The sequence below is a fragment of the Numenius arquata genome, chromosome 13, assembly GCF_964106895.1.
Source record: "Numenius arquata chromosome 13, bNumArq3.hap1.1, whole genome shotgun sequence".
In the NCBI taxonomy this organism is placed as follows: Eukaryota; Metazoa; Chordata; class Aves; order Charadriiformes; family Scolopacidae; genus Numenius; species Numenius arquata.
The window spans coordinates 13,063,401-13,088,540 of record NC_133588.1 but is presented as its reverse complement, the minus strand read 5'-3'; the positions used below and the strand labels follow the sequence as shown (position 1 = coordinate 13,088,540).

Here is a 25,140-nt window from a genome sequence, read left to right as displayed (position 1 = left end):
GAAAATAAAGCTAAGTGTTCCTGCACCCAATCTTTATAGGGGAAAAGCCTATCTAGAGTTAACCCATTACAACGTCCACTGTAAGTCTCCAGGATATGGAAAAATCCATTAAAAAAAAAAAAAAAAAAAAAGTAAAATTGGGATAAAATCAAAATGACCATATCTAAGACATTTCAAAACTCAGTTTTGGCGTATTTCTTGCTATTTGGAGATTGCTAGGATACATGGGGCCGCCCTGCTCCTTGGTTCAGTGAGAGTTCAGGCAGTCTGGCAGTCCTCTTCTTTTGGCCAAGACTCCTTTTCTGGCAACACGACTCCCTATTTCTCAAGACTCTTCTTTTACTCCAGATTCAACAGGATGTTGAACTGGATCTCACAGAACAACTCATGGAAAGGAAAGGCCCTCTGACACAAACCAACGTCACTGGAGAGGGAACTGTAATGTCAGGGAAGGCGTCTGGAAGGTGAAACCAAGAATAAACCAAGCACTTCAAGCTATATCGCTTTGCATGGCTGTGTTTCATTTCCAGGCTTTTGCAGTACAGCTCATGAGTCTTAACAAGGAAAGAACTCCTGTGAAAAATTCAGTTAATTAAAAAAAAAAGAACCACAACCAAACCACAGTCCTGTGGGGAAAAACTGGAATTGTATTTCCATAATACGGGCTTTTCCCAGAAAAGCCATGCATGGGTCAGTGTGAAATAAAACACCACATATCTGCAAGGGAGTCTGCCTGGTTCCTTCCAGCCTTTTCCATTTTCTTCATTTGCCATCACTTGAAACCTTCTGCCCTAACAACTCGCAACCACAACCGAGCTCTTTCCCAATGGGAGCGCTGGGAGACTGGGACTACCTGCAGTCAGGAGGGAGAAGATGCAGGTGGCGGGGATGGCGGGTGCTGGGTGGGAGAAGTCACCTCCCTTCTGCCTATGGGGCAGGGTGAAACCATGCGACGTGCTGTAACGAAGCCTCATTTTTCCCTTCTAGTAGTAACTCCAGTAATGCCTCAGGTTCTCAATGATGGCCTATCTTGACGGTCTTCAGCCAGTGGTAACACTGACTCATTGTCTTCAAGTGACATCATTTGGTCTTCTCCCAACAACTGGTAGCCGAGCAAGGTGACATTGGCACAGGTGTTATTTGATGTGACCACTGCTTTGCCCTGGAAGAACACGCATGTGCGCGAACGCCTCTTCGCAGCCCTTTTCAAAATGTTTGCGCAGGAACAGCCGTAAACCAGGCTGTATTGAACCGAAGATGCAATCCAAGTCGTTTGAGTCTAGGCCTTATCTACATCATATTATCAGGACCGAGAGAGCACAGATGCACCCCGGGAAGGGAGGGGACTGCGTGCGTGAGAGGGAACGGCTTCGTCCCTTCTCTCCTGGCACGGGGAGGGGACTGCGGGCAGAGCTGGGTAATGATTTGTCATCGCGAGGGCTGGGGTGTCTCTCTGTGTGGAGGAAACCTTGGCCGTGATTGACAGCAGGGCTGTTTTTTGCCGCTTCCCTTGCTGTTGACAAGTAATAATGAAGCTTTGTCAGTCCATCATGGACATGGATATGCCAGATTATGTCGACTCCTTGGACTCCTCTTATACCATGCTGGAATTTGACAACCTTCGGGTGCTCCCAAATAATGCTGGTGAGATTTCTGTTTGCTTCCTCTTGAATAACCTCCACTACCTTTGTTCTAAAGCTGAACGCCCAGGAAAGGCAGGTAGGAGGTGTGGGGCAAAGGGTGGAAGGGGGAATATTTAAGCAGCTGACCTGTCACTTGTGTTTCATTTGCCATTATGTTTGGGCTGAAATGGGACCCCTTCATGTGCCGGTCCTATTTTGAGTTATTCTTTTCCTTGGTGGGCTGAGCGTCATGTCCTGAAGAGCCCACAAGGTACTGTAAGTGTTGGTGGAGCTCTTGATGGCACGCCATAGGTTTGTCCCCCTGTATGACTTATGAGAGGAGTTATTATTAATATTTCTTCCTTAAAATGTGTGTTTCATCCCTGTATATGGCTTAGGTCCATATTTAATCCCTGTAAAAATGTCATCTTAAATGGCATTTGTCTGTTACTCAGACAATATACCGTGTGCCTAATTGGGCACAATTTAACTTAAATTGGGAAGCAATATTCAAATCGTTACTCGCCTTAAATTTTTTTTTTGGCTACAAAGAGGGTCTAAAAGGCTTTACAGCACACAAAGAACTTGGCTGTGAGGCGTGAGTGTTTACACGCAAAGACTTCCGCTTTGTTCACAGAAATAAAGCGTATTGCGTGATATTTAGGTTTTGAGCAACCAAAAGTACTCTGACATAAGCAAACACTATTCTGTGAAATTAACTGTTTACTGTGTGAAAAATAAAGGACATTTCAGTCATATAGCATGAAACCAATCACGTAACCGAAAGTGGTTCCAACATTAGCAATGCCTTTGGAGAGGTTTGGCAGCATTTCATTTCATTTGTTAAGAAGCTTAGTAAAATTAAGATGGGATTTTCAGGGTCTCACGTTTGCTCATCAGTTGTCTCATAAAAAAAAAATAAATCAGAGCTTCAGTAGGGCTAGCGTCTACAATATAAAATGATTGGATGACTTATTGTGGTGGGACATGGAGGTATGTCAGGAGACAAGTAAAGTTAAAAGGCCCAAAGAAATTTGAATTGAATTTGACTTCAAGAAAAGCTCTGTCTGTCCCCAAATAAAGCATTGTCAATACATTTTTTTGCCAGCTCCAGATACACTGGATCTTATTTCTTATTCTTGCAGAAAGGTTTCCATCTGCCATCCTACTCCAGAAATATTATTTAACACAGATGTTTCTCTTTGTCACTTGCTGCTGAACAACAAGATATTTTTTACTTTTTGGAGTGGTACAAGTTTCCTCAAAATTCAATATAATTTTGCAAATTAACTACCAAAACCTGTTTGGGGCTCTCTGCTGCAGTGGAACTGACAGGTTGAGTTTTTTCTGAAGTTTATCTAGATCAGTATTGTGTTATTTGTCTAGCTGTTAATGAGTAACTGGTTCTCTCAGGAACTAGCTGTTTTGAAATTAGCTTGTTTGTCTTGGGTAAGTGTCCTCTTCTACAGTTTGTAAAAATAACTTCAAAAAAGACCTGAAATGTCCATGCATGGAAGTATATTGCTAATCAGCTGGGTTCAGTTCCTAAAAGTAACCAAAATAACAGTTCACACAGATACTCAGCAGTTTCTGAAATGTTTTCAAAGTTGTTCAAATCAAGATATAATCTCATTTTAGGTATTTTTAAAAATTGTACTGCATTGTTTAAAGTCATATCTTTCCCACTGTGGAAGATCATTCTGTATTGTTTCCCCTACTAAATGTAATGGCAGTTTTGCCCTGTATATAAATACGAACAGGAAAGGGCGAAATATTTACTTTAATGGACTCATGATTGCTTCTTACATTCTGGACAATTTTTAAAGTGAAAATTAGGATATTTTCAAATGTGGTCATGTTTTCTTAAAACCAACTCTTTCCTTCTTTGAAATATTATTTCTTCAATGTTTTGAGTTGATTAATGATGTGGAGCGCTTCCGGTGCTAACCTTTCTGCTTCAGGAAGCTGCTATCATTTTGAGATTTGCTTAGATATGTATTTTGGGTTTACCACCTTTAAGTAACCCCTAATTTGTCAAATATTTTGAGATGAGTTCAAAATAACGAATAGAATCCACTATGGGAGTGGAGGACGAGTATAAAAAATTGTCTGTTTTAATAGAAAGAATGGCAAAAGGAAACGAACAAAACCCAATGCTAATCCCATCTTTATATAATATGTGTTGTAACTGCAGCAATTTTCCCATTTTATACAAAATTGTTTCCTTTACCTTGGCTGGCATTGCAAGCCATGTTCTCACGTGGTTTTTATGTGCTGTTAATACCCATTTCCTCACGCTCTTGTCAGAGTTGTCATTTTGCTTAAAATATGAAGCATTATTGAAATATTGCACTAATTCTTTAGTTGAGTGTCAGCAAACACTTTCTCCTACTGTGGTGCTCATTTTCCCATCTCAGCACTCAAACTCCACGCTGATCCTTAGGACTTGGGCACAACGCTGGCAAAACATTGTTCCCAGCCTGACCCAATTCAGCCCATAAAAAAGCCATCAAAGATATTTTGAGAGTACCTGGCCATCCCACAAGCTGCATGCGTGCTTGCGAGGAGCTCTGGCCTTTCTGGCTGACCTCCTCATCATTGTTACTGTAGGATTTGGGAACACTAACTCAAAAACTCCCCCTCTGTTTGCTAAAAGCTGATGTAGAAAGCGGCTGACCTGCACGTGGCCAGGGCTTCAGCGCTAGCCCCCGTCCAGCCCTGCATTTGTATGCAGAGGTTTTGCAATGCTGGCGTTGGTCACCAAGTTTGACTGTGTGTGCATGCCCTAAAACCTGCATTTGTGGTCTCTTTACATTCTAGCCAAGCACATGTAATTCGGGGATTTGTTAGCTGCAAATTGTGTGCACCAGAGTCACAAGCCAAGACTGGCTTGGATTTCTGGGTAGATAAAAGCAAAAGCACTCAAACTCCAAGCTGATCCTTGGGACTTGGGCACAACGCTGGCAAAACATTGTTCCCAGCCTGACCCGATTCAGCCCATAAAAAAGCCATCAAAATACTACAAAGTATTGCAAGGCAATTCTCTTGTACAATGTGCATCTAGAAGAGATGTAGCCAGTAACATAAGTGAAAGGAAAAGCAGCAGAGGTCTGCAGTGGTCAGGTATCATGCAGAGTCCAGCTCTGAATGGAAGCCAGGTACCACTCCCCAGCAGCATCCTCACTGAGACCGTCCTTACTGTGATTTCTTATCACTGTAAAACTTGGCATCTTCGTTTCAGCCCTGGTTAGGTCATGACTTACATATAGAGACAGTAGGTAACAAAATTTGTATGCATTTTGGTTGTGAGCTTGGTTGACCTCAAAGCTGGTGAAGCCACCGGGACACTCTCATCATCATAAGGTAGGCTATAGTTCCCAATCTGCACCCTGTTTATATGTAACTTGCAAAAGATGCTTGAAACTTCAGATTTTTATGCCAGTGGATGTCTGGGACAGTCCTAGTGAGGAGTCTGGCCACAACCACAGGTCTTCAGCTCAGCCTGGGACCCACTCAAAGTCAAGATGAGTTATGGTCTCTTCTTGGAGAGTGTCACCAGTTGCATCTCTCCAGGAGAAAGTTCAGAGGCACTGTGGCATGGCTTAGGAACTCTTGTTATACCATGGTCATGAGCATGTATAACTGACACACGTCTCCCAGCATCTCTCTCCAGGGTGGTGAGGACAGTTGTGAGCTTGTTTCAGCTGTTGTGAGCTAGCTGGACTCTGACCAGATCCATCCTAGCAGCCCTTGAGCCCATCTCATTGTGGTGCTGAGCTCCAGGTAGCAACCCCTTTAGAAAGGCACAACATGTTAAAAGAAGTTCTGAGCAGGTATCACCTTGTGTCAGGCAGGGACGAAATAAACAGTCTCCAGTTTTCAGCTGATTTCACAGGCAGACAACTGTGCTGGCAGAGATCCTGCCTTTCCACTGCCTTTCCTAGCAGTGATCAGTCCAGGGAAAACCTGGACATTCCCCAAAACTGGGTGGGTTTGAAAGCCACCTTGAAACAGTCTTCTGATGCACATGATATTAGTTATGGCTTTGCTCTTCTCTGAGCTAATTCTCATTTGGAACTCATCATTAGTTGGTGACAGGATTTTGTAATTAAAATTAATCATAATTAACATGTGCATACTGGCTTAGTTCTTTCCTTTTCTTTTTTTTTTTTTTTTTAAATTTCTGTTCACCTCCAACCAAGCTGAAAAGGACACACGGTTACCTAACAGGGACCGAACTCTTAGCTGTGTATCTGTTCTAACCTAGAGCCACCAAACTCAGCTGTAGCCCATGGGCTTTTCTGTGTTTTCCTGGGCACAAGTGAGAGCAAAATTTGGTTTGCTAACTTCCATGGGCCCTGACAAGCTCAGTGCTGATGGTCTTTCCTCCAGTAATACTTGTTTTAAGACCAGTTTATTAATTTCTTCCTTATACCAGCAAGCAGCTCCTCACATATTCTACTCACATAAGGGGAAAAAAAAATCCCCTCTGGTGAGTAAAGGCTTTCCAGCACCAGGGAACATTTTGCAATCTGGACCCAGCTGAAGGATGAATGGTCCATTTGAGACCCAAACTGTATGACCTTGGCTCCATTCCTCTGAAGTCAGTAGAGAAAGCTTGAGTGGAGTGAAGAGAAAATTGGCCTTCTTATCTTTGTTTTTGTTGTGCAATTTTTTTTTTAATGGAATCCAGCACACTCGGTGCATTTGTTTATGGTCATATGTTCCTTCAAAAAAATAAATGGAGCAACAGATGCACGAATGCTTAGCAGTACAGTTACCCTCGAAGGAACATTCTAGTACAGCTCATTTAATACTGAGTTATCAAGCAAAATAAAATGAAGAGTCGACATAAAAAACCTAAAAATCAATGTAAATTACCATTAAGCACCTCTGATGCAGACAATGTTCCCAAAGGACTCAAGTGCCACTCACTAACAAATGTCAGAGCTGGGAGCATCTTACACAGATTTTGGGAACAAGTACATCTCGATTCCTCTCATGACCTAGGAATGATTTTGATGCTGTCATTCTTTCTTGTCTTGTTGCTCCGGTCTTGCTACAAGCTACTTATTTATTCATCCATATGTTGGGTGGTGAAATATAGATCAAAAGGGTTTTTTGAGGGGGTGAAAGAAGTCTGACTTTTGCATTTGTGAAGTCTTAGCTAAAAATGTCTTAGTCTTAGACTTAGCCAAAAAACTTTCCAGTTTTTGAAAAACTAAAGCTTTACTGGTTATTTTTTTTCTGGCTTTTGATTACAATTTTCATTGCATAGCAAATATTTTCACTATAAATTTTTTATGTGTATTCATGTACAAAAATAGCCTTCTCTCTCTCTCTCTCTCTGTATATATACATGTTGTTGTGTGGATTACCCAAAGCTATTTTATGCACTACACATTAGAAAACTTTCTCTAGCCTGCCCAGATCAGATGCCAATCCTCCCCTTTGAGTAATTTTCTCTGAGATTTACCATTGCTCAATACAACAGCAGCTGAGCCTTTCTCATCACTGCCTGTCTCTTCTGCGGGGCAGGAGGCCTCTTGTCCCAGAGACTTTGCTGAGGTCACTGTAGCACGAGATCGGTTACCCTGGAGTGAAGAACATGCTCCCAGAGGTGCGATAAATTCATAAAACCATCCCCCAGCAAGTGCCCAGGTCAGGACAGACTCCACAAACATTCCTCCTCTCATCAAGATGTAAACACTGTCATCTGCGTCTTCTCAAGTGTCTCCTTTTTTTTATTTTCCCTTTTTTTTTTTTCTTCCCCAAGCTCTGCCTCAAATTAGGAGGATTAAGAGGGCTGCAAGTCTGGTGGTTAAGGCCACGGGAGAAGTTTAAAGGGGAGTTTTCAGCAATGTATACACAGGCCAGGCAGGGGCAGAGCTATTCCTGCCCCAAATGAGTGGGTACAAACAGAGGACATGACAGAGGGCATTCATATGACCTAATTTTAGGTTCCTAATTTAGGAGGTCGATCTTCCTGCACTCATCTATTGCTTTCCAGTGGAAAGCAATGAGCCTCTTCAGAGGGCAGTTCAGAGCAAGAACCAGACAGAGGAGAACGAAAGTGACCCCTGTGGAAGCTGCTGTCTCTGTCTTACAGCTTCAGAGGACCTCTCAAGAACAGCCTTTTATCTCCAACACCTCTGTCATGTGCATAAAGTGGTCCATCCTTCCTGCCTCTGGTGTCTCTTCTGTGCTTTCTGTTTATTCAAGTTAATGATGTTCTTTCCATTGTCTTCTGTGGGCACCAGCTTTGAACCATGTTCTCCAGGTGTGTAACTGAGGAGGTGGCTTCCAACTCCTCAAAAGCATATATCTCACATCCAGGTAAGGTTTCTCTGCATCTGTCAAGAAAAGTAGTGGTAATTGTTAACTCCTCATGAGCATGTTGGGTTACGCAGCTTTTGAAATCTCTCTGTTCACTGAAGCAAAGGAAAACACCAGTATCAGAAACAAAGCAACTGAGTTATTCTCAGCTGAGGTTGAGAAGAACATGACCATCAATCTGGAGGCTTTACTAGCAACACACACTGCATGTGCACATGTGTGTGGGGGGCTGGTTCAGTGCATGCTTTGTTTAAAAAAACCCAACTTGTTGTGAACCAATTCTGGTTTCCATCTCAGAGGGATCTAATGGTCCCTGTTCTCTGCCCGCAGAGGCCATCACAGCCGAATCAGCAAACACCAACCTGCTCACCAACGGCATCAGCTCCCTCTGCTCCATCTGCGGGGACCGGGCGACGGGCAAACACTATGGGGCATCGAGCTGCGATGGCTGCAAAGGCTTCTTCAGGAGGAGCGTCCGCAAGAACCATGTCTATTCCTGCAGGTACCTACCCTTTCTGCAAAAAATAAATACAATTTATCAAAGGTGTAAATAATTTGGGATGGAGAACAGATTGTACAGTGGGGGCCCTATCCCAAATGCCAAATTACCATGCCATGAATGCTAACAGTAATACTGCAGTTCGCTTTATGGCTGGAGGACAGGAAACCAAGGATTAAACTAAGTCCTATCTCTTCTTGGACCCTGACACCTTTTTTGGCAGTGAGCAAGCCATTTGGCAAGTTCACTGTCACTGCTTTCCCCACAGTGTAAATCAAGGGAAACTTAAAGACCTGAGGCTTGGCTGGTGTGTATAATACCTAAATAGAGATTCTGGGTGTGGAGTGACACCATGACCTTGTCACAGCTCAGCAAGGGAAAGCCAAGGTGGCAAAGGACCAAAGCTCCAGGGATTTATTCTCAAACGCAGTGTTTCTTGATTTTCCCGGTAAAAGCAACAAGTGTCCAAGAACTTTTCACCACCAAAACCTCCACCTCCCCCGTAGCTTCTCCATTTTTGTTTTGAAATGCATTAAACTATGTACGCTGACATATCAGTGATGATTTTACAATCATTCTGAGAACCTAGCATGGACCGGTGATGATTCATGTCCACTTTGGCACACAGGTATACATTTGAGAGAATTTTTTTACCAGGAGGAGGCTATAAATTAAACAGCAGCTATCTTGGTTGACCTTAGAAAAATGGTGTTTATTTTAGCACTGGTGGAGGAAGGGAGAAAAGAACCCAAATACACTCAAGCCCTTCATGTCTAATTAAAACCTGGAAGTTTTCTTTCTGTTCCAGAGCTCTACTTCCTTTAAGGGTGTTCCAAATTTTTGTAACACGAGTCACCCTGTTTGTTCAAAATGCTCCTGGAGTCCTTGTCACTCCAGGACACACACCAGCCATGAAAGAGACCTGGGGTGACAGCAGTGTCCACCTGCATGTTTCCCATCCCAGGAATTGTGAGATCCCTGCAAGAGAGGGCAACAGCTACTACCGGTTTCTTTAAAATTTCAGCTCTCAGTCTCCTGGGAGCAGAGTTGTTGCCCCTCCCCAGGAATCCATGAATCTCTGTGATATTTGGCAGCTTGGGGAAGATCCACAGTATCAAAGCCAAGCAAATGGCAAATGCTCGTTTGTCTGCAAATCCTTATTTGGTGAGCCGCGCTGTATTTAGCCCAGCTCAGAACTCAATCTTGTTTATCACAGACATGAATTCCTTGGAAAGTCTTCGGCCCTTTGTACCTTTGGCTTTTTACCAGTCTGGGAAACTGCCTCTGCTTTTACAATCTAATGATGGTCCCGGAGCAACCCACGTCGTCTCCTCTCTACGTGGCAGTTTCCTCTTCCTTCACTTGACCCACCATGGCAAGAGCTGCCAAGTCTACTTGGGCCACCCCTTGAAGAGCACATAGGTTCCTAAATCCCCCCTGTTGAAATTAATAGCGATTGAGAGGCCACGTGCCTCAAAACCAGGCTGCAGACTCAAAAGGGCTTGTGGTCCATAGTGTAATTATTTTATGCAAAGCAGGGCAGTGTTAACAAGCGAGATCAAATGAGCTTCAATACCCAACAGCCAATAACTGTTTGAAAGTAGGAGATGGAGCTCCTACACTGCCAGGCATCAGCACAACTTGAGTCACAATCACGCTTTCACAGCCAAAACCATCACAGTCCTCTCTGGGTGGGTGGTCTGAAATTGCTGCGCTCTCAGCTGGCAGAAACGGTGGTGGAGAATATGAGGAACTGGGCCAAGCCAACGTTGATTCAATCCATTTCTTGCAAACCCTTGGTGCTTCTCTGGGTTCAGGCATTGTGTAGCTCAGTGAGGTTTCGGGCTGTGTTTGGGGCTGCTCAGGGTGAATGGGGTGCAGATGCCAGACTGGTTGCTCCATGTTTTATTTCACATCTCCTCCCAGATTCAGCCGACAGTGTGTGATAGACAAGGACAAGAGGAATCAGTGCAGGTACTGCAGGCTGAAGAAGTGCTTCAGAGCTGGCATGAAGAAAGAAGGTGGGTGAAAACAGACATTTCAGAACTGCCTGCTACTGCCTCTGGTCCTGCTCTCACTGCAGAGCGTGGTGGAGAGCAGCAGCAGCAGCCCTGGCCCAGGGAGATGGTGCCCATGTATCTCAGTGAGAAAAGTCTTGTAAAAGCTGAAAGCCCTATTTCCTACCTTGTCAAATAGGAATTTCAGTTAGAGCCTTGTGACAGTATTCACCCATCCTGGGAGGCTGGTCTCTGGGAAAGGGATGAGCTTCCCTCAGGGTTTATTTGGTCTCTAAGTGATTCACAACAGCAATTTCCTTGCTACATACCTGCTAGTGTGACTCCTAATCCCAGCTGTGACAATTTCAGTGAGGACCTGCCATCCTCAGTCTCATAAAGGTCAACAGCTGACTACTGCACAGTAGCGTTTGGCAGTTGACTTAGCTGATGCTCCCGTAATTTGGTGCAACCTTTAGGGCAAGGTACAGCCTGAACACGGTGCCTTATGGCACGAGAGCTGCTCCTCCATGGCACAGGGCACACAGGCAGTACTCCCAGAGGCAGCCAACTCCAGTGTCCCTGAGCTGGGACCTGAGTCAAACTGGTCCTTATGGTGGCTACAGCACGCCTACAGAGTCACTATTAGCACTAGTACTGAAGAGCCAATCCAATGCCTTTTGTTGTACTTCACGTGGGCTGTATGATGGGGCATTGTAGAGCATTTGGATACCAGTGACCATCTGGAAGTGCCCTTCCAATGCACCAAAGGAAATGCAAAGTGTTACAGTGCCTAATGCTAAGCAAGAGTAAAAACGCTTCTGTTAACCGATGCCGTACCTCCCTACAGCCATCTTCCCTGGGAAAATCTGGAGACCTATCATAACGTTTCTGATCTCTGACCATTCAGTGTTTGCACAGTAGGAGAGCATGGATGATGCTGTTTTACTCAGGCCGAGCTTTCTAGACAGAGACTGTGTTTGTACGCTGAGTGCTTAGCAAAATGGGGGTCCAAACCCATAACAGATGGGACATACCCTGTGCAGGTAGTTGGGTGATGAAAACTCTTCACCCTTCATTTGTGGTCTTTTCCAACCCACCGACAGCTAAAGGGTGAGGGAGCTAGGAAGGAACTTGGGAGTTTCTTTCCACGCCGCCGAGTTGAACACCCCTTACCAAAGGGGTGAAATCATGGTCCCACTGAAACCAAGGGGAAATTTGTCACTGATTTCTGGTAATTCATAAGATTTCACCAGTGATGAAAAAAAATCTTTCCAACCTTCTGACCACATGTCTTCCTGGAGAATGAGCGTGTCATGCAATTTGGCATAGGTCATGGATGTAGCCAAAATGCCTGCTGGTTTAATTTAGGACAAATGGTGTAAATATAGCAGATGGGAAAAAAATAGCCCTCAAAGTCATAAAGACCAAACAGAAGGATATCTGGTCAGTTATAGATGGGGATGGAGCCAATTGCCGATGCAGAAAACTCCACAGCTTGGGAAGGCTGAAATCTGGTTATCAGCTCCATTCTTTGAGCTGAAGCATGATTTTTATTGGTTTTATGGTAAAAGTTATAAAACCTTGGCTCATGACTTCATTATAGATTGCAGCTTGATGGAAGATGACTCATTTCAAGTTCCACATAGTCACATTCTTTGAAACTATTTTATGAGTGCACAGTCAGGTTGTGTGCTCACAAACTGCTCATGTGCTTGGTAAGGAAGATTTTTAAAGCAGCTTGAGCAACTGCTTTGCAGAAATTAGCTTAGCTGACCAGACCTGGATCCAAAGCATGTGTGCAGGACTGTGAAAGAAATTTTCTTGCACAATTGTGTGCACAAAAAGAACACAGTTATTTGCTTTAGGGTGGTTCTAGATTAATATTAAACAGTATTGCAAAGCATTAGGGAAAAAGAGAAGCCATGTCTCGGGATAGAGCAGGAGGATGATACAAATGTTTGTGTGTTATTTGTTGGTGGCATGCACCAGTTCGTGTTGGGACACCACAGCTCCACAGCTCAGTGTGTCCTGTTGTCCCAGCACTGGCACGCAAGAGTTCGTCACTCTCTTTTTCTGGCCACACCACTTTTCAGCCAGCCCATATAATAGCAATCAGACTTTCCAGGGTGCGGTAATAGCATTGTTTATTCACTGTAGAGGGGAAGAAGCTGGAAACGATTCTTTTCCCAGCTTGTTTGTGACAATACACCTGGGGTGGGGTTAGCAGGGATGTGTCACCCTCGCCTATTCCCCACTGCTGGTGCCCCACTGACCCACTGCTTGATGAGTGTGTGTGCAATATCGGAAAACTTGCTGTTCCCCAGCAAAACTAACTGATAAATTGGAATTTTGGATACAGAATGATTTTTTTTCCAATCTTCCTGTGCTGTAAGACATGATGCGATACATTTGGATCCTTCTTTTTCTCTTTTTTTTCTTTTTTCTCCATTTTGGAAGCATTTGTAGCGGGTAAGAAATTGTGAGGAGCTACGTTATCTAGCCTGGTAAAAGGGAAATTTCTGCTGAAAGAAGCAGCCATATGATGCAAGTACCCGAGTAGCTTTAAACTGGCTGTCTGTGGGGCAGCAGTGCAGGTGCAGGGCTGAGGGTCTCAGCATGGGCTGGTCCCAGGAGTACAGTGCAGTCTGGCTGTAGTTTCACTAGGGGTTTGGGGCAGCTGGGCAGAGGTTGAGAAAAGCAGCAGTAGGGACCTTCAGGTTGTCTATTTTGTACACTCTCAATTTGATCCAGCTTTCAGAAAGTACCAGGACTATCCCACACATAAGCCTGATGCTGCCAGGCTTGTGCATTGAAATGGGATCCAGATTCCATCGGCACCAGTGAGAGCAAGAAAGGGCCGAAACTTGAGTCTTGTGAGAAGTCCAGTCCCCAGATTTCCTAGAAGTTAGCTCATTCAGAAACACTCCTATCCCAATTACATTTTTGGTATGAATAATTCACTTTAATAACTACAAGTAAACAATCATTAAAGTTGGGATGGGAGGGAGACGAATGCTTGAATGCAAATCCCTTCTTGTGTCCTGAAATGCCACTTTGATCACGATTTAATATTGACCCCTTTATTCTTGTGTTGTGGTTAAGGCTGAGACTGTACTGCATGGCGGTCTGGGTATTTTGGGGATTTTCTAGCTATTCTTTCTGATTTTCTCTCTTTGCACAGAGGAAGGTTCGATTTCTATTGTTTTGCACAATGCTACCAGACAGGTTTTTGGTCACTACAGCATCAAGAGGTGAGGAGGAGTGCACAGGATACTTAAACACCCAAAGAAAACAGCAGGATACTATTTTTAGCATCTCACTGAGATCATGTTTAATCTTGAATAAGTTAGCAGGGTGTGATTTTTCAAGTGAGCCAGGTCATCTACTCACATGGAGTTGAGTGTCTAAAAAACCTGGAAGCCTTTTGAAATGCCAGCACTGCACTGTCGGGATTCAGTTTGCTGGAGAAAAAAAAGAAGGGTTAATATTTAACCTCTCATCTCCGTTAAAGTAATTTATGAATGTACATGAACTCCTTTAGTTTTACGCAGATATAAAAAGAATTATTGTATCACTTACGGCCACAACACAGTGGGAGGATCTGAGGTTATTTTTTATTTATTTTTGTGAAATTGGACAGGTTTATAGGACAGTTTTATTAGTGTTTCACAGGACCTCTATCTTGTTTCATACCTTTTGTTTGCACATCTCTTCTGCCAGCTTTTAGAAGGCTGGGACTGAAGTTTATTGCAAAGGTGGATGGAAAAGTTAAAGGATCTTCCCTACTGTGTGACAGTCGTAAATCAGGCCAAAAGCCCATGAAAGGATTAAATGTGCATGTACCATTGGGATTTATTTGCAAATGAAATATACCACACCCACAAAATCAGACGTAGCTTGGGGAAAAATATTATTTGTGCATACAAGTTAACCAGACAGCAGAAGGGGTAAATTCATCGGTGGAGGCAGAACACTGTGAGGACCAGTGACTGCCGGCACCGCACTGGGGCAGTCGCACCTCCCTCCTCCTGCTCTCTCTTTATTTCCAACCCCATCGGCATGAAAAGAGGGTGGTTTTAGTGGAATAATAATGGAAACAGCAACTCCCATGTAGGCAGGGTTTTAACCTCTGCAGTTGCCATGGAAAGTTACTGGTTTGCTGCTGTCCCCTTCCAACCAGTGCCCGTGCCCGTATTTACTGGACTCCCCGGAGGGTCCTCGTCACATGCCCTGTGCCTATGTGGCAAAGCAGCAAGGACAAAATGTTTGGGAAACTGGGGTTTGTTGCAATCTCACAAACATGCCGCTGTTTGCTCAAGAGCCGCCGCACGTGCTCCGCAGCCTGCCCGGCCATCCGCATCCTTGATGCATTCATGGCAAAAGGGCAACAAAACCTCTCCCATGTCTCCTCTGCGTCGGATGGAGAATATGTTTGTTTTCCCGTCCGCTTCCCACAGTCAGGACATGCCGTAGCTGCGGACAATTCCCTGGAGGGAGACACAGGCACCGTCCTGCCCTCTCTCTGCTTTCCCCAAGGAAAAGTCCGGGTTGGGGCCATGCTGTCCCTGGCCGTCAGCGTTGTGGGGACTTGCTCCCACTGACGTCCCCTCACGCGGGGCTGCAGTGGCCCTTCCCAGTATTACTGGCTTTGGGAACTGGTGCACTGTGCAGAGGACAGGATTAGAGAAAAAAAATGGGCAAGCAAAAGCTTTTGCCAGGCATGTACTGGAAATAGTAGTCCCTGGGAGACAGTGGGATCCAGCACTGGGATTTTAGACCTTCCTGCAAATTTGCTGAGTTTTTCTGGCCACAAAGCCATGGTCACACCTGACCCTGAGCACCCTCAGTGTCAGCATACCCCTCGAGCCCTCCAGATGCCTCACCACAAGTGACCTATCCCTTCCCTTTTACAAGCACAATAAATATAGCAATATAATTACCACACAGTAATAGATTAATTTTGTGGCAGGTAAAACATTAACTCCCTTTTGTATCTAATTCCATCGCATCTTGGGTACTTTCAGTGATAACACCCAAATCACCTTGAGAAAGTCGATCTGTACCATCCACTTACACTTGGAGATTGAGCTTATCAGAGCATGAGGGAAGCATTGAAATATGTGCCATAAAAGGACCCGGGAGAAGAACAGGTTGAAGCTTCTTAAAGGAGTCTGTCATCAGGGACTGGGACCAGGTCTGCCTGGCTTTGTAGGACTTCTGTAAAATAAGATGTGTAATTCAGTTGGAAAGGCAAAATTTGTGCCTCTTCTTGCAAGTGAGCAAAAAGAGCCCCATCACCCCCAGAGATCTATGTGGGGGAGCATCTGATATGAAACAAGGTGTAGAGGGATGGGTGGGGACTTTACAAGGATGTCAGTGATGACATGGAGTCAGGTGGGCTTGTTTCTAGTCAGTGCTGGATGCTGCTGCTCATCTTTCTGTTGTGAAGGGTTAATCTGTTCTCAAGATTAATCATAGATTATGGTTCCTATAACCACCTTTACCTTCAGACTGGTGGGAATCCCCGGCTGAACAGCCTTCTTCATCACCCTCCCCGCCACACACAGGGTGATGTATGCTGCTGTCTAAGGTCCGTTAGCAGAGCCTCCCAAGGACTGTAGTTGCTTTTTCTCTAAATTGATGTCTAATTGCCTCTGCATAGTATCTATAGCCCGAAAAGGTTCCAGTAATATCTATGTGTGTTGCATCTTTTACAAATCGATGGACCCATCCAGCCCCTTGCAGCTGTTCAGGCAAGGTGGGCTCCGAGGTGCAAAATCTCTTTGGTGGCTGGACCCCAGCATCAGCCCCCAAGCACACCAGGCTCAGCCGCAAGCAGGTCCCGACTGACAGCAAGGCTGAGCCCCAAGGCCTCGAAAATAAATACTGTGCTCCTGCTGATAATGGGAGATATTGATTTTTGTCACTGTTGCTTGTTTTCCGCCCTTTCACTTTGTTGGCCTCTCATCAGAGGCCGGTTAAGAAAACAGAGCAGTGGTTGGACCTGAGCTGACAAAAAAAAACCCCAAACCCTTCCCACCCTGGGTGCGAAACGGTGCCCACATCTCCTCCTTTGCAGGAATTCAGAGAAACATGCCCTGTGCGAAGAGTCTTCCTCTAAAGAAAGGCTCGGCAGCGAGGTAAAGTCTCAAAAAAAAAAAAAAAAAAAAAAGATGGTGAAATTATTTTGCTGACTCTGCAAAAAAAAAAAATTTGCTGGAAAAATCTTCTCCAGTGGCCACTTCTGAGACAAAACCGCACTATTTCACATCCAAGGGGTTAACGCAGAGAGTGAGTCGTGCTTTGACAGCTATGTGTGAGTCATTCTCCCTAAATAAAACCAAAAGGAGCATAGAATTGCTGTATGAAGGAGGAGGGATGTGCTGCATTATCACCACATGCTAAATCTTCCCGCTCCCTCTGCTTTAAGGACCTGACAACGGCCTTTCCGAGCTGCTGTACGTAGCCAAGATGTACGAGCTGTCAGGAAAACCCTGCGTCTGCGTTCAGGCTCCATCCTCCAGCCCCATGTGGGCTTCTTTGCTGCTGGACGGAGGCAATAGGGCTCGGGGGAGAAACTAACACTGAAAAAGGGGTTGGACTAAGTCTAAATTCTGCTTTTTTCTCTGCTGCTGTTTTACCTGATGGCTGCAGTGGAGGCGAGTCAGTTCTTGGAGCCTGCGTCGCAAAAATAAGCTGCTGAAGTGCAAGAAATCCCTTATGTTCAACACGCAGGGTTGATGGAGCGTGGGGTTAGATGTGGCTTGTGCTTCAGGGAAAAAGATGGTTTGAAGGGTGGAACGGGCCCCAGGAAATCAGTGGTTTTTTTCTAATTCACCGTGGTGTGGCCATGCCTTTCTGTTTGCAAAAAGCCCAGGCCTGATCTTCACTCTGCTGTGGCCACTACAGTGTGTCCAAGGTGCCTTGTATCACTGTATTAAACAGGACACTCTGAACTGATTTTGAGCAGTGATTTGCACAGGGTGCCAGCAGAGCTGGAGACAAACCCCAGCTTGGTTTGTTCCCTTTGCTGTCTGCAGGCTTTGCCGTCAGGGTTACAGGCTCATCAAAATCAGCAGTGTGATGGGCAGGGCTGAGGGAATGGTTTTAAGGTGGGATTGGTAAATTTAAGCTTGTTTTCTTTTTTTGGAGCTTCCTTAATGATGTGACTCTTCCTGCTCCCCATGAGAGGTGAAGATGTCCCCTGGGGACCACCACATTTGATGCCTCAGGCGCAGGGGACACTCCAAGGCTGCTCTGAGGTGGGATCAGAAGATGTTTTTTCCAGTGGTGGTGTAAGATGAGATGCGACCTCAAGAGCATCCTGCTGCACCAGGGGCTGAGGAGGGAGCCCTCAGTGTAGACATGGCAAAAAAGGGTACCGGAGGCCAGGACTCCAACAGCACAGGTGCATTATACAAGTGAAAAGGGTCGACATCAAATGCCCAAACTCCCCCCTGAGCTGCATCAAACCCAGTGGGACCAGCCAACATCCCACAGATGTTGCTCTGACTGCCAAATGGCCCTATCTCCCTCCATTGCTCCCGTGCTTGGTCTTCTCCCTCTCTGGTGGCCTTTTCCTCTCCCCGGGGACCTGTTTAACCTTTTTGCAGCACCCAACAAGGGTGGAGGGTGCTGCAGGCACTAAAGCTCCATCTACTCCTTTCTGGGGACCGCAGATAACAGCAGCCATGGGTTGTGTGGGAAGTTTCTGGCTAACACAACCACTGTTCACTGTCATTTCAGCCGTGCAGAATGAGCGTGACAGGATCAGCATCCGCAGGAGCAGCTACGAGGACAACGGCTCGCTCTCCATCCATGTGCTCACTCAGGCTGAGGCCATGGCGCAGCAGGTATGAAACGCCGGGACAACCCTCCAAATGAGTACGTGGCCTTCAGCTATTGCACACAGGGTTATGAACTTGCTAATGCAACCAGGGCTAGTCTTTTTCTGCCCTTGGATGGCTCTTGCACAAAGCCACAGGGAAGAAAATGCATTAAAGATATCCAAAAGCAGACAGTAAAAATCCTAGGTGCGTTATCAAGACAACATGTCCTGCAAGGAGCAGATGCAGCTTTTGGCATGTGAGATGCAAAGCTGAAATGCCAAGGGCTGGGGGATGTTGCAGACCCTGGGCCCCCTCTGTCCCCAGCCTAAATTGTTGCTGCCCCACCTAAAAACTCATTGCATTTCATGCAGAAGTTTATCCCTCCTCGCTGCACACTCTGTCCTGCTCAGAACATAATGTTCCCGTCATGGCCAATTATATCTTTTCTTGTAACTTCTTTACCAGCGCAACAATTTTAGGGGAGAAAAAGGAAACTAATAAAATTGCTGGGTTTCAGCTAACGCTGATATGCTTTCTTATTTCATGCTCCACAATGAATTTCACCCTGTACGTCCTTTAAATTCTTATGCAAATGTCCTTTCTCCACTGAAACATACTGTCCAGATGTTGCATATTACTTGCAGCAAAGCGTCCACTTCCTTTTCAAAAATTATTATGCTTTAACCCTCTCCCTTTATGCAGCTCTTTAGAGATGGAAATGGGTGTTTTGTGTCCCAGACAGCTACTTGGGGAAGAAAGGCTGGATGCATTTAATGCATTAGGCTGGCTTAAGTGATTGATGGGAAGCTGAGACCCAGTGCTGCTGGCTACTGCTGGGAACGGGAATTAATCAGATTTTGTCCTGAGCCAGCTTGGAGAGTGGGAAAGGAGGCGGAGGAGGGAGGGGTGTCTGTTGGGACCGAGCACCACCTCGTGGAGGCTTCACCATGGGCTGTACGTTGGATACCGTACACCGCTGAGCCAATAAGTGTGCAAACACAACAGCAAGCATCTTCTCAGTGGCCTGAGGAGGTTAATATGTGTGAAGGCACCCCACGTTATCAGTGAGTCGTCGTTGTTGAGGGTGACAAAACAGCACAGGCTTGGTCCCAGCGCAACCGGGTTGTTTCTCTTTCAGTATTCATCGCTGAGCCCGGCGCACAGCACGGACATCACAATGAAGAAGGTTGCAACCATCAACGATGTGTGTGAATCCATGAAACAGCAGCTTCTGGTGCTGGTTGAATGGGCAAAATACATCCCGGCATTTTGCGAGCTCCCACTTGACGACCAGGTAAAATACAAATCTCTCTTCCCTGCAAACCCACCGCCTTTGATAGGAATTCCCAGCCAAACCTTTCAACAGGAGAACCTGCCATTAACATATAAATCACCCTGTGCAGAGCAATAAGCTAGCAGGAGAGAAAGAAAAATAAAGGACAAGGGATCAATCAAAATGACTCCAGCAGCCAAAATTCCCGGGAACATAATAGAGTTGATCACTTCAGTACGCACTAGGATCCAGTCAAAAAAGGACTGGTTTTCCCTTTGTTGGTACCTGATAGTTGAATATAAAAGCAATTTATTTCCTAAGAACACAAATTACTTAAGCCCCTCTTTGCTCTTTCAGTTGAAAACAACATTTTATTTAACTTGCCATGAACGTAGCACTTCTGAAAAGTGAAGATATACTAATAATTTCTAGCTCTTCATAGTACTTTATCTGTAGATCTTACATATCGAAGCAAGCATCAAATTTGGCTTAATCTAAACATCAGCAGCTCACCATTCTGTTCTCTGCTTTTCAAATGTAATATCGTTTCTTTTTTCTCTGCCATCTCCAGGTTGCCTTGCTCAGAGCCCATGCAGGGGAACACCTGCTCCTCGGGGTAGCCAAGCGATCCATACCATACACCGATTTTCTGTTATTAGGTAAAGTAGTGAAATAGCCTCCTGTTTTTATCGTTTGCACACCTGAGTCATTGCCAAGTATCCTGCCTGCCTGAAATTCTCTCTGCGCTCCTGGGCACGGTCTGCACATCTGGCTTGAGACTAAGTGCTTGAGAAGGTCTCTGGAGAGGTGTAAAAAGGAGCAAGCAAATTCACTGGGACTTTCACAACCGTTCCCTTACTGCTTTGAAATTGTGGATAAGAAAACCCTCAATATTTAAAAGGCATCTCAAACTGAGTTGCCTCGTGTTTGTAACTGAAATTGCCAGGACACAGGCCATGAGGTATTTGAGTATCAGTGGTTAAAAATTTAGCAGGAAAGTCTATTAAAAAAATTAGTGAAAATAGATATTTCTTTTTCATGTAGCTCTCTGCCACCAAAAAGAGAGGTGGGATTATTCTTGGAAAAATGAGAACACTGACCTTGAAAGTCACATATTAAAGAATAGAGGGAGGGAGAACTTTGTTTTTAAAAAAATCACACAAAAAATAAAGATGCAACACCGCTTGCAAACAGATGCTGGGTATAACAGAGGGTAAACCAGAGCAGAATGTGGAGCAGGCTTTGTGTACAGTGTGGGTGCACCGACATATGCAAATGAGATAATTAAGGACCAAATAATGAGGTCTACAGCTTGCTTCTCAATTGTGAATCTGAGTATGAAGCTGCACACAGGAATTCTGCTGCACACGGGCACTGGGACTGTCTGGCAACATTCCTTGGGGTAACTTCTGGATGAGACTGTCCACAGAGCTAGAGCAAAAATCTGATGGCAATTTTCCCTTGTCTCCCCAGGGAATGACTTCATCATCCCAATGCACTGCCCAGAACTGGAAATTGCTCGTGTGGCCACCAGAATCTTGGACGAGTTGGTGAAGCCCTTGCGGGACATCCAGATCGATGACAATGAATACGCTTGCCTTAAAGCCATCATCTTCTTTGATCCAGGTAAGCTTCCTTCCTAATTGCCAAGCACGGGGCTTGGAAAGGAGCTGAGGGCTCTCCAGTCACCAGGAAAACCCCTTGGCAGCAGTTCTGCATTTCCCCCTGCCTCTGCTGTAACGAGCAGTACTTAGCAGCGCAGCGAGGACCTGTTAGAAGTGACATATCCCTGAACACTGTGCTGTTTAGCAAGTATTAACCCCAGCCAGACTGATGTGCAAGACTCTGAAGGTCCTAGAGGAGTTTTGCTGCTTCTGTAACTTGGCTTCAGGAAAGCCCATCAGTCTGAAATGAAGGAGATGACCATTAAGGACATATATGCCTATAGCGAATTATACATAAGTGAAGTGAGTCAACTGAGCAGCAGTGTGGAGCATCCATCAGAGTTCAGAAAGCAGCATTAAAAACCACAGAGAGCTGGACCGTTCAAAGTACCCAGAAATATCAAGGATGGCTGTTAATGGATCTTGCCGGCAGCCAGTACCGACTGAGGGCAGGGCTGATCAGCACAGGATGGAGAGGAGAGCAAGGAAACAAACACAAGGAGGCAAACAAAAGCTTGTTTTGAACATTTTCTGTATTCTTATTCCACAAACACGGGGGTTTTTGTCTCAGCCGAGGTTCCCTCCAAACACTCCTGTTCCTACGTGCCTGCAGCAGACACACAACCGCCCCTCAGTAAGGAGTTCCTTTAGTGTGTATCGCCTTGTAGCTTGGAGAAGAGATAGGAGAACGATCCCAAGTCCAGAATAATGCCCTTTTGCCTTCGGCATCTATTAGCATGGAGAAATTAAAGCACCTTCCATTAGTTATTTTTTGCTGTGTCCACTGATTTGAAGTCAAGATACAGGAGCTTTGCAAACATCATGAACTTCGGCTTGCCTAAGAGCCTGCTGCAAATGTGAATAAAGATCACGTTATTCAATTGAGTTTGACAAATTACTTTCTCAGCTGATCAGTAACCTCAGTGAAGCTTCAGATCATTGTGACAGTGAGGCGCTGTGATTTCATCTAAAATGAAAAAGTTTGAAGCCTCTACAGAGGTGAAGTTCATTCATGCTAATAAGCAGGCATGTCCACGGAGTTACACGCTGACATACAATAATTTGTTAACCACTCTGTCTAATCTCTTGGCATGATGGTCTCTAAAATGTGGTGCTTGTGGATTCTTTGTAGGCAGTGAAGGAAATGGTCCAATGAGCCAGAAATCTCAGTTTTAGCTAGCAGGAGAGGCAGGAGTGGAAAGCTGTAAATCCCGGCACTTCATTCTACCCAGAGTGCACGTTTACCTGATGATTAGGCAAAACTGGACCAGTGGTCTGTGAAAAAGAGATCGACCACAGGTCAAAGAGAGGAAATCAAGACAAGGATCTGATGCTGCAGTGGGTGTATTTGCAACAGACAGGCACTAAACCTGCATGGATTTAGAGGCAGTAGTTAGGACTCAATTTTTTCAGGGTGGAATTCCAGGCCATTTCCTTGGAAAGACAAATACAGTTCAACTTCTAAATGTTCTCTCTTCACTAATGGCAGGAGCCAGACATATCCATCTGATGCAAGCTCTACTGTTTCCCCTCAAATTCCCCTTACTGTTTCCCTATTCCATATGAGATACGAAATAGTGGCAGCCTAATGCTAATCTGTCAGATAAATCGGAGATTCTGAGAGATAATTGTCAGAGGATCACTGGCATTCTCACTCTTTTCCCTTTACAGAGCCTGACTGACAGAGTAACACTTTCTGGTTACGCAGGCCAGGAATTAACCTCATTTTTTTTCCCCCTCCCAGACTGCAAAGGCCTGAGCGAGCCTGGGAAGGTGAAGAACATGCGCTTCCAGGTCCAGGTCAACTTGGAGGACTACATCAACGATCGCCAGTACGACTCCCGAGGCCGGTTCAGCGACATCCTCCTCCTACTGCCCCCACTGCAGAGCATCACCTGGCAGATGATAGAGCAAGTTCAGTTCGTGAAGCTCTTTGGTGTGGCCAGGATCGACAGCTTGCTGCAGGAGATGCTGCTGGGAGGTACGAACCCTGCTAAGAAAGGACAGCAAAGTTATTTTATTTCAAAGCCGTTACAGGGCTTCATGTCTGGGTTTGAGTCCTTCTCTGGAGGATGTAGGGTAGAGAGAAATTGTCTTGGGAGGAGGGACATGAAGGCTCAGGTTGAATAGCAGCTTGAACATGGGTTCTTCTCACTTCCCCAAGACATTTCTTTCCAGCCTATCTCTGAAAATCTGACCCAGGGACAATTTTAAAGAAATGCGTACACTTTGTGGTACTTCACACCAGTGGAGCACTCGAATTTTAGGCAACCTAACAAGCTGATGTGGTTTGCAAGAAGACAACACATTTTTTTGTTAGTAATACACAGAAGTTATAACTATACAGGAAACCCTGATAAGAGCAGTAATTGAGACACACACGGAGACAGATGAGCAGTGCAGTTGGATATTAGCTGAAACCTCAGCCATCCCGGGAGGTTGTCCCTAGACAGCGAGAAGGCTGAGAGCAAAGAGGACAGCAGAGCAGGAAGGAAGCAAAGATGAGCCAGGACGTTAACCCCCACCCACAGAGGTCTCCCACATTCTCTGAAAATAAGAGTCCTGGCCCAGAGCATCTGGCTTTTCGGTAACTATGCAAAGAATGATGTGTTTTCCCACTTCCACTGCAGGAACCACCATTGATCTCCAGTACCAGTCGGGACCTCCCAACCTCAACCTGGAACCGCTGCCAGGACACGTCCTCCCAAGCAACATGAGCTCTGTGATTCACACCGCTCCAAACCGTATGTGTCCATTTTATATGCTATTAGTGTCAGCATAATGAAGGGACTGAATTGGACAAGCAGTTAAGAAAAAGACCGTTAGGTTTATTGATGCATTTAAGCATTACACTTCAATCAGAGTTCACAGCTCCCCTTGCTGAATTCTTAACTATGAAGTCTGGAAACATGCTTCCAAAAGAGATGCTGAAATTTTCACATAATAGCATGATCCAGAGGGACTTTGAGATGGTAATTAACATCACAAGATTAAAAAACAGAAATCAGAATTGGTGACAGTGTGTTTCTATGAACATAGGCAGTACTGGGAAATACCACAACGAAGCACACACAGTAATTAGTGGCAAGAGTTTCCCTACGTAAAGTGTCTTGGTTGCTGTCAACCAGAACACAATATGACCTGAATACAAGACTGTCTTCAACCGCTCTGGACGCTGCTGCTCGGCAAGGGCTGTTTGTTAAGGCATTTATCCACTGTAGTAACAAACGGACCATGCTATTAAATAAAAAAGTAAAGTAGAACATGAGTTGCAATTTAACAACCGCTGCCATGTAATCACAGTGTCTTGCACACACAGTCGCCTCCTGCCACTTACGATCATCTACCTCTTGCAGCATGTTTTGCTGTTTCTCAGCCATATAGATGTTGGCATACATACAATGTATTGTAGCTTTTTTTTTTTTTTTTTTTTAAAGCCACCTTGCAGTAAGGGAGATTAGAGAGATGCTGTGGTCTGTAAATGAGGTAGAGTGGTCAGCAGGTTGAGCTCCCCTCTGATGAGGAGAGGAAGGATTAAAAAGCAGTTCGGGGCATTTCCCAAGTGCAAAACCCAGAGACGAGTTGATCTGTGCCCATCAGTCCACCCTGTGCCTCGTCACAAACCAGGAAGGAAGAATATGCCTGAACATGCCTGAATTTGGGATGGATGCCCCTGCCCCATCCCCCAAGCTCCTGCTCCTGGGTTTGCTGCTTTTATTTGGGCACTGCTCTCATGAACAGCATCTAGGTCCATGTTAATTCTGTTTCTTTTTTCTCCTACAGCATCTCCTGAAACATCCCTTCCATCTCCTTCTACAAGCACAGGCAGTGAAGACTATAAACTAGGCTCTAGCGCAGGGCCCAACGCCGTAGTGCAGCTCTTGCCTCAGACAGTGATACCCAAGCAGGAGATTTTATAG

General features: G+C 45.1%; 1 protein-coding gene across 2 annotated transcripts; it reads left to right on the top strand.

Moving 5' to 3' along the window:
* Positions 1 to 1,529: 1,529 nt before the first annotated feature.
* On the top strand, positions 1,530 to 25,140 carry LOC141471406 (hepatocyte nuclear factor 4-beta-like). Of its 2 annotated transcripts, none has more exons than XM_074157933.1 (10): positions 1,530 to 1,644; positions 8,289 to 8,460; positions 10,384 to 10,478; positions 18,201 to 18,307; positions 19,422 to 19,577; positions 20,128 to 20,215; positions 21,030 to 21,182; positions 22,965 to 23,201; positions 23,851 to 23,964; positions 25,004 to 25,140. In XM_074157933.1, exons 1-10 carry the CDS (start codon positions 1,530 to 1,532, stop codon positions 25,138 to 25,140), a joined length of 1,374 nt encoding a protein of 457 aa, XP_074014034.1. The 2 variants fall into 2 exon arrangements, with proteins under 2 accessions (XP_074014034.1, XP_074014033.1); XM_074157932.1 differs by having other exon boundaries at positions 8,256 to 8,460.